The sequence below is a fragment of the Naegleria lovaniensis genome, assembly GCF_003324165.1.
Source record: "Naegleria lovaniensis strain ATCC 30569 chromosome Unknown tig015, whole genome shotgun sequence".
Taxonomy (NCBI): domain Eukaryota; phylum Heterolobosea; class Eutetramitea; order Acrasida; family Naegleriidae; genus Naegleria; species Naegleria lovaniensis.
In genome coordinates this window covers 666,118-675,027 of record NW_025407837.1, presented here as the reverse complement: position 1 = coordinate 675,027, position 8,910 = coordinate 666,118, and the positions used below count along the sequence as shown (strand labels likewise).

The 8,910-nt window shown below is 38.0% G+C and overlaps 4 protein-coding genes across 4 annotated transcripts; all 4 read left to right on the top strand.

Annotated features, from left to right (window-relative positions):
- Positions 1 to 685: 685 nt before the first annotated feature.
- On the top strand, positions 686 to 1,207 carry C9374_002516 (uncharacterized protein; the record flags this gene model as incomplete). The annotated part of the gene is made up of 1 exon (XM_044691943.1): positions 686 to 1,207. The coding sequence occupies one exon, from the start codon at positions 686 to 688 to the stop codon at positions 1,205 to 1,207; it is 522 nt and encodes a 173-aa protein (XP_044550764.1).
- A 539-nt stretch (positions 1,208 to 1,746) lies between these two features.
- C9374_002515 (uncharacterized protein) lies at positions 1,747 to 4,277 on the top strand (the record flags this gene model as incomplete). Its single annotated transcript, XM_044691942.1, has 2 exons — positions 1,747 to 1,891; positions 2,104 to 4,277. The coding sequence occupies 2 exons, from the start codon at positions 1,747 to 1,749 to the stop codon at positions 4,275 to 4,277; spliced, it is 2,319 nt and encodes a 772-aa protein (XP_044550763.1).
- Positions 4,278 to 4,401: 124 nt separating this feature from the next.
- On the top strand, positions 4,402 to 5,898 carry C9374_002514 (uncharacterized protein; the record flags this gene model as incomplete). Its single annotated transcript, XM_044691941.1, has 1 exon — positions 4,402 to 5,898. One exon carries the CDS (start codon positions 4,402 to 4,404, stop codon positions 5,896 to 5,898), a length of 1,497 nt encoding a protein of 498 aa, XP_044550762.1.
- A 67-nt stretch (positions 5,899 to 5,965) lies between these two features.
- C9374_002513 (uncharacterized protein) lies at positions 5,966 to 8,757 on the top strand (the record flags this gene model as incomplete). Its single annotated transcript, XM_044691940.1, has 2 exons — positions 5,966 to 6,994; positions 7,060 to 8,757. 2 exons carry the CDS (start codon positions 5,966 to 5,968, stop codon positions 8,755 to 8,757), a joined length of 2,727 nt encoding a protein of 908 aa, XP_044550761.1.
- Positions 8,758 to 8,910: the final 153 nt, after the last annotated feature.

Genomic DNA, 8,910 nt, shown 5'->3' with positions numbered 1-8,910 from the left:
GGGAGTTGTGAGTAAAATGGATTAAATTGAGGGGGCTTGGATGCATGGTGATTGGTATCTTATCCACTTTAACAAAGGCCTCCAATGGATGATATTTGTAACGACGACGCTGCCTTTTTGGTGTACTTGATATCTTTGAAGGTTGGGAAGGTGTGATCTTCTTTGATTGCTCTTTTGGCATTGTGCTGGAGAGTGTTGTTGCTGTTAATGATGATGCGATCAGTGATCGGTGTTGAAGCAATGAAGTTGATGGTAAGTAGATGAGGTTGTGAATGATGCTGATCAAGAAGTGCTGATGATGGTTGATCGGGGTGACCGTTTATATTTGTTTTGTTTCGATTGTTCTTGCAAGCGACATGGTAGCGTCCCAAACATTTTATTTTTTTTCAATTCCGGATTGCCAAATCCATCCTGCAACTGGGTCTATTGGCTTGTCTTGCTATGAATATTGAGGCCTTTATTTATGAATTTATAATTTCAGCGAAGAAACAAGTAACCGATACATTCAACAAAAACAATACGTTAACAAGATCTTCTTCATTCGTGACGTTGACTTTAAACAATCACCAAGAAGAGAATTTTTGCAACAACAACTCCGTTTCAAACCAAAAGAACCAACACGTTTTTTGAACAACCAATTTTTCACCCAAACCAATTCTTCAACAAACACACACTTTTTGAGAAAATGCATCAAACAAGCATGACTTTGCAATTACCTTATTCTGAGAATCCTAAAATCATTATTGAGCGTTCACCTAATAGCGGCTCCATTGGAAGTAGTGGTGGTGGAGGTGGAGGTGGCAGTGGAGGACACAAAAGCCCACTCCGTACTTCCATGTATCCTCACAGTCCTCTTGTCATTGAGCGTCCAAAGTCTCCTGTTGCATCATTTTCGTCACCGAAGTATCACCATTTTCACAAATCTCCAGATATTGCAAATGCTGCAGCCACAAATTTTGTCAGCCATTATATACCTCATCATGCAGACGATGAATGTCAAGAATTGGAAGATTATCTGGAGGATGAGTACATATTATTACGACCATGTTTAAGAAATCCGACTCTACTCATGTTGCCTACTTCATTTAAGAACAAGAAGAAGTTGAATAATGTGAGCAATCGAAACAAGAGAGTATTGACATTGAGCACGAGCCCGAAATTGAGTGTTGTTGTGCCTCCTCTCCGTAGTAATAACATGCAATTTTGATAAGGACTTGCAACTTGAGAAGGAGAGTGGTTGAAATTAATAATTGTTCAACATTACTACTCTTGTACGCACCACATCCAAATGAATCAATGCAATGAATAAACAGCATCGTTTGTCTGTTGATTCATGAAAACGGCATTCCAATATTTCGTATTGACAAGAGGTATTCGATTTGAAAATCAAATTGTGTTCATGGAGTTTCTGAGAGATTGAATACTGTCCTTGATTGGAGAGTCATTCTCTCTCCATCGAACACGTGTCTATCGGAATTTCCAAGTGCAGCAAAGCCTTTTGAATTTCACTTCCGTGCTGTAGCCTTTTTGAAAAAATCAACAACAACAACTTGGATTTGATAGCACGGGATTGTTCTCTCGTTCCGAGATCATCATTTCCTCCACTTAACAACAACAACAAAACAATAACAAAACGTTGAACAACATGAACAAGACCATCACCACTCGCTCGGTCTTACTAGCAACTCTACTGTTGCTTTTGGTGGGTACATTGACCTTCCAAATGTTTTTGATGGAAGGCTCATCATGATTCATGCCGAGGAGACTCCATCAGTAAATGTACCTGGTTCTGGTACCTCGACTGTTGCCGATGAGTTGGAACAAATTTTGAATTCGCAAGAGAGTACTGGAGAGCAACATCAATTCCAAGCCGAAATTAATCAATTACTAGGTAGGTGTCATCTTTTGGGTTTTTCTTATTAATCAATTCTTGTAATTAAATCATCATCATATTTGGGTGTGTTTATCATTGTGATATATCGTGCTAATTCTTGTAATTAAATCATCATCATATTTGGGTTTCCATCAAAATAATTATTATTTATATTACATCATCATCATTGTGATTTTAACACATGGCATTCACAAAATTGATGTGAATAGGAATCATTATCAACTCACTCTACTCGAACAAGGACATTTTCTTGAGAGAATTAATTTCCAATGCCTCTGACGCTCTCAACAAGATTCGATTCTTGAGCTTGACTGATCGAAAGGCTCTCGAATCCAATCCAAATCTTGAAATCCGTATTTGGGCCGATCCAAAGGCTAACATTCTCAAGATCCGAGACACTGGTATTGGTATGACCAAGCAAGATTTAATGCAAAATTTGGGAACCATCGCCAAGTCCGGCACTAAAGCTTTTATTGAAAAGCTTCAAAAGGAAGCAGCTTCGTCTTCTCCTGATAATTCTCTGATTGGCCAATTCGGTGTTGGTTTTTACAGTGTTTTTTTGGTTGCCTCAAAAGTTGCAGTCACTACCAAGCACAACGATGACAAGCAATATATTTGGACTAGTACTGCTGACAATACTTTCACCATTGTTGAAGATCCAAGAGGTGACACATTGGGACGAGGTTCCGAATTGACCATCTATTTGAAGGATGACGCTAAAGAATATGCCACTGTATCCAAATTGAAGGAACTCATTAAGAAGTATAGTAGTTTCATTCACTTCCCAATTTATTTGCATGAAGTGAGAACTGAATTTGAAGAAGTGCCAGTCGAGGAAGAAACTGCCTCTGCTCAAACTGAAAGTGAGACCAAGCCAACTGAAGATGAAACCAAGGAAGAAGTCAAGGTTGAGGAAGAATCCAAGACAACTCCAGAAAAGAAGACCAAGAAGGTTGAGAAGACTGTTGAGGAATGGAACATTATGAATGAACAAAAACCATTGTGGTTGAGATCTCCATCCAACATTACTGATGAGGAATATATTCAATTCTATAAGGCCATGACTGGTGCCACTGAAGATCCATTGTTCTGGGAATTGTTCAGTGCTGAAGGTCAAGTCGAATTCAAGTCACTTCTCTATTTCCCATCTAAGGCTCCATTCAACATGTTTGATTTTACTCAAAAATCGAATAACATCAAGTTGTACGTGAAGAGAGTGTTCATTACTGATCAAGCTGTTGAAGAATTGTTACCACGTTATTTGAACTTTATTAAGGGTTTGGTTGACAGTGAGGATTTACCTCTCAATGTCTCACGTGAAACTCTTCAACACAGCAAATTGTTGGCCATGATTAGAAAGAAGTTGTTGGCAAAGGCTATTCAAATTATGAATGAATTGTCTGAAAAGGATAAGACTGAAAGAAAGGAACGAAAAGAAAAGAAGGAAGAGGAGCAAGAGAAGAAGGAAGAAAAGAAGGAAAAGACTCTCACCAAGTATGAACAATTCTGGAAGGAATTTGGGAAGAATGTTAAATTGGGAGTTATTGAGGATGACAGAAATCGTAACAAACTTGTCTCAATGTTGCGTTTCACTACTTCCAAGTCTACTGATGAGGCTATTAGTTTGGAAGAATATGTCGAGAGAAAGAAGGAAAATCAAGAACAAATTTACTTTGTCACTGGTCAAGATATGAAGGAAGTTGAAAGTTCTCCACTCTTGGAAGAATTCAAGAAGAGAGATTTGGAAGTGATTTACATGATTGATCCACTCGATGAATACATGGTTCAACAACTCAACGAATTTAAAAAGCTGAAATTGCAAAATATTGCCAAGGAAGATGTCAAATTCCCTAACGAAGATGAGGAACAAAAGAAGAAGGAAACCGAGGAATTGACAAAGGAATATGACAGTCTCATTTCTGTCATGAATTTGTTGTTGAAGGAAAAGGTTTCAAAGGTCACCATTAGCCGAAGAACTTCAAATGCTCCAGCCATTCTCGTTGCCTCGTCCTTTGGTGTTTCTGCTAACATGGCACGTATCATGAAGGCTCAAGCTTTGGGACAAGAACAATCTCACATGGATTGGATGATGAAATTGAGAACTATTGAGCTCAATGCCAATCACCCAATGGTTCAAAACATGAATAATCTTTTGAAGAACAATATTAATGACAATACTCTCACTGAAGCTATCACTCTGTTATACGATACTGCTTCCTTGATTTCTGGTTATGATTTGGAAGATAAGAAGGCCTTCACTGATCGTTTGGTCAATGTTGTGACTGCTGGCTTGTCCTATAAGAATGCTCAAGCTGAAAAGAAGGGCCCATCCGTAGAGGAAGTGAAAGCAACAGAGGTTCCTTCAGAGAAGGATGAACTTTAATTCATTTGGATTTAAGGTCAGGAAGTTCTAAAGAGCCAGCGCGGAGATATAGTTCTTTGCTCGGAGTTGTGAACTCGGTCCTGATCAGTCTGTCCAACAAGAAACAATAAAACAAGATAAAAAAATGTCATTACTCAAAATCCTTCTTATCTTGGTTGTGATCTCCTCTTCAACCTTCCTTGCCAGCTGCTCTTCATGGAATCAAGCCTTCTCCGATCCCTTCTTTTCCAACACTATTCCAGATTATTTCACCAATCACGCATCGTGGCTCTCTCTCAATTCACCTTCTCTTTCCGCAATGAAACTATCATTAGATCCCAATTCCATGCTCTTTGCTGTCAATTCTTCTCAGGGAGGAATTGGACAATTGTTAATGATCATGGATCATTCCAACTCTTCTTCATCTTTGGATTCATATTTAGCTTCCGTATCCGCAGAAAATGGTTTATGGAAAATTCTCATGAAATTACCATTCCAAACACGACGACCATTGAGTGCCATGAATAATGTTCTTACGGCATTGTATGATTCTGTGGGAAATAACTATTTTGTTGTGAGAATGTGTGGCAGTAGTGGTGTTGATGCCAATTCTCCTGTTTGTTTGGTGAAAATTTCATTACAAAATTTACAAAGTATGGTTTTGAAGTTTGACAGTTCTGTGAAAATGGTGGGAGGTCTTGTCCTGTCCAATTCTGTGAATACCATTCTCGTGAGTACGAATAGTGGATTTTATGGAATTGATATCTCAACCATGACCATTCGATTTTCAAATGCCATTTCAACCTCTTTATCCTCATTAGGAAATGTTATACTTGTCTCCAATGAGGAAGGAAACGGAATTGATTATGCCTACGCTACTCTCTCCTACACAGTCTATCGAATCAATATGCAAACTGGACACATTGCTTCCAGTATTTCCTTTTATAGTTTCAATGCCATGTACATGCATGTTGGATATATGGAAATTCCAGGTTATGTCACTGTCTTGATTGTCAATGACAAATTCGAATACTTTCTCTCCTCTGGTGATTTACTGAAAAACATTGTTGGAAAATCTTTATCCCTTTCCAATTTTGGAATGAAGGATTGTTCCATGCCCATTGGAAAATTAGACATGGCCATTGCCGATCGATACTTTTTTAAATCGAGTGTCTTGTGTTCCAATTATTCCTCAAATCCAAGTAGTAGTAGTAGTAGAAGTAGAACCAGTACCAATACAGGAGGAGGAGTTTATTTCCTTTCATTTTCGATTGGAGCTGCTCGAGTTGGTCAAATTCCAAAACTTGGAGAACCTTACATTCATTATGAATTGAAAAAGGATTTAATTTTTACTCATGAAATTCAAAAGAAACATGATGCATCGGAAAAAACAAGAATACCCACCCATTTGCTCGCCTCGAACGTTTATTTAGGTCCAATCGTGTCCGTATCGAAGGATCATTCAGTAGTGGCGTTGTCTAATCTTCATTCCTATGATTATGTCGATTATATGAATAAGGTGATTGTCAAGACAGTTCCAAAACAATATGCTGCAACGACACTTGCTCAATTTGCATTCTATTCATTGGGAAATGGAAAGTTTTATGCGTGTACATTGGAATTGGATTGTCAAGCATTTTGAATGCAAAACGGTTGAGCAATTTGTACTCCCGCCCAAAATTACTGTTTGAAAAGAAATTTAAAAAAAAATGTCGTTGCATCCAAACAACCATCCGTCCTTATCCTCATCATCCTCGTCAATATTGGCTCATTCACACCTTGGGGCAAATAACAGTACTTTCCGTTGGCCCAAAACCAAAACGAATAGTTCTTCTGTTCAGTTGCGTTCCAGCCTTCGGGTCAACTCTCATTCTTCTTCTACCAATTGTTCATCCTCTGTGAATAAGAATGGTCGAGTAGTATCTGCTTCCTCAACAAGTTTTTCATCAAAATCGCAAATTCATTCTCAACAAGATACGGTACATGTGGATCATTTGCCAATTCCATCTTCATCATCCATTCCAAGAAGAACACCATTGCATACTCGTTCCAAATCACTTCATCATCCTCCCCAATCCGTCAATGTAAGCGCTTCTTCTTGTGGAATTGGATCTACTACTGAAATTATCATTACAAGTAAGAATAGACAGTCCATCAAGAATGGCAGTGCTTTAACTTCAAACAGATTAAGCTCAGTTGTTCCTCCTTCACAGAATTATATACAATCCATCAGGAATAGTGAACTCATGTATACATCACCATGTTATGGTTATCGTTCGCATCATGATCAAGAAAATGCTCATGAAGAAAAGGAAAATTTATTAAGTCCAACATGGAAAGATGAGTTGCCACTTGTCAAAGCAGCTCTTCTGATGAAACAACAAACATTAAGCACTCCAAAGAAGGACTCTGCCATTGAAAATGGAAGTAATCAAAGCGTCCTTCTATCCACAACACCCAACTCATTGAAGAGACGTAACACTACTGCTGGAGTACGAACACCTTCTGGAACGAAAATTCAAACTCCTATTCGAATCAACAACAATTCCATGAATACTCCGTTACAACAAACAAAACCACAATCAGTGAGAAAGCAACCTTCATTTGAGATGCTTGAAACTCTCGATGATGAATGTCAATATAATGCGTTTAAAAGAATTACAAACATTGAAGCCATTTCCTTTGCAACAGCAACACCTACCGAAGTTTGGTGTGGAGAAAAGAAGGGAGTCATTGTGGTAAGTAGAGTGTGATGTTCACACACAATTTTGAGTTATTGTTCAAACAATGAACATTCAAAAAGATCTTTGATATGAATTCATGTAATGTCATTCAAACCATTCGTGAAAAGAAACGACTTTACGTTTCATGTATGTGTTGTTGTTCATCGAATCCATCGAACAATAATGGTTCACAACAACCATTACCTCTCATGTGGGCAGGAATGGCCGATGGAACGATTAACATTTATTCCATCAAACCCAAACGACAATTATTAAGGACTCTTGTTGGACATACAGGAACTGTCACGTCCATTGTTGGTTTGAACGAAAATCTCATTGCTACTTGTTCGGTTGATTTTACTATTCGACTCTGGGATGCTACCACTTTTTCATGTAAGAATAGTTATGTCGGATTGAAATCTTGGGTGAATACTTTGTGCTCGGTTGGAAGTTTGTTATGGAGTGGATCTGATGATGCTACTATTCGAGTTTGGAATGTGTTGGAGGATCGAACCTCACCCGTGAATGAAATTTCAAATCAACCTATTGCATCATCGCTCATGAATCAAGAATCGAGTGTGAATGAGTTGTCATTAGATTCAAGTCAGATGTCGAACTCAGTGGAAACTACTTGTTCGAAACGTCCCATGTATGGTGTCACTCAACTTTGTTATTGTTCCAAAACAAACACAGTTTGGAGTGCCTCTCGAGATTTTTGTGTAAAAATATGGAGTACCAACTCGTCAATTCAATGCGAGAAGAGAATTGAATTTCCATCTTTTGTGAATTGCATGCACATTGCTGATGATAATATTTGGATTGCCACTCATCGAGAAATTTCTGTATGGAACGTGACAGAAAAGAAACTATTAGGAAAGTATCGAATTGAAGGATTTGTGACATGTATTTCCACAGTTGGAGATTCTGTTTGGATTGCATGCAGTGATAAATCCATCCGAGTTTACAAATTACATGATCGTCATGACAATTTGGAACATACTTGTCAAGAAACTCATTTCACTCGAAGAAAACGAGTGTCTGCTTCTCGTCGATTAAGTAGTGAATTCAGTACTTGTGCTTCTGATTTGATGGATTTCGAAGAACCTTTGGAACAACTATTTGAGGAAGAAATTGATTTTTCAAAAACACAACAAGATTTTGATGATTTAAAAGAAAATGTTGAGGAAATGTCCTCCTGCCTTTCAGATCCTTTCAAATGGTCACCAATTAAGGGAGATTTGTCTTGTTCACCATTGTTTGAGGGTAGATTTGATGAAAGTTCCATCTTTCACGAATTGTATTTTGACGATCATCAAGAACATTTGATGGATGACATCAAGCAAGACGACGAAAAAACCAAACGATTGAATCGAACAACATTCTCAAATCATGGAAATGAACCATTGAAACTTGTCTCTGAAGACCATACACATCCATCCATGATCATTGATTCAAAATTAGAAATGAATCCAACGACCGTTCAAGACGACTCGTTCGATTTCTTATCATCTCCAGAAATTGTCAACAACGTTCAGAGAGATGGTTTGAGACACTTGGAATATCATCGATCGTCTCTGGTGGAGATTAATCTCGAAGAGGAAACTCTGGTTGACAAGCAGCAACTCATGGATGATATTAACCAATGTATTCAGAATACATCAACAACGTCACAACCAATCTCGTTGAAGAGAGGAAACAAGCTAAATCGAATCAAGGAGATGCTTCAGAAAATTTTGGTGATTACTTGTTGGAAGACAATTACAGTGGAGGATGAATAATAATTGGAAGAAATAAAAAACGATGGGAAGTAACAGAGATGTGTGAATTATTGTTTTTCCGCAATGGTACATTTGAAAGAGATCATGAACGAAATAATGAGTGTATTGTAGAAATAGTGTTGGACTGAATACGAATTTGGAATTAACGTTGCA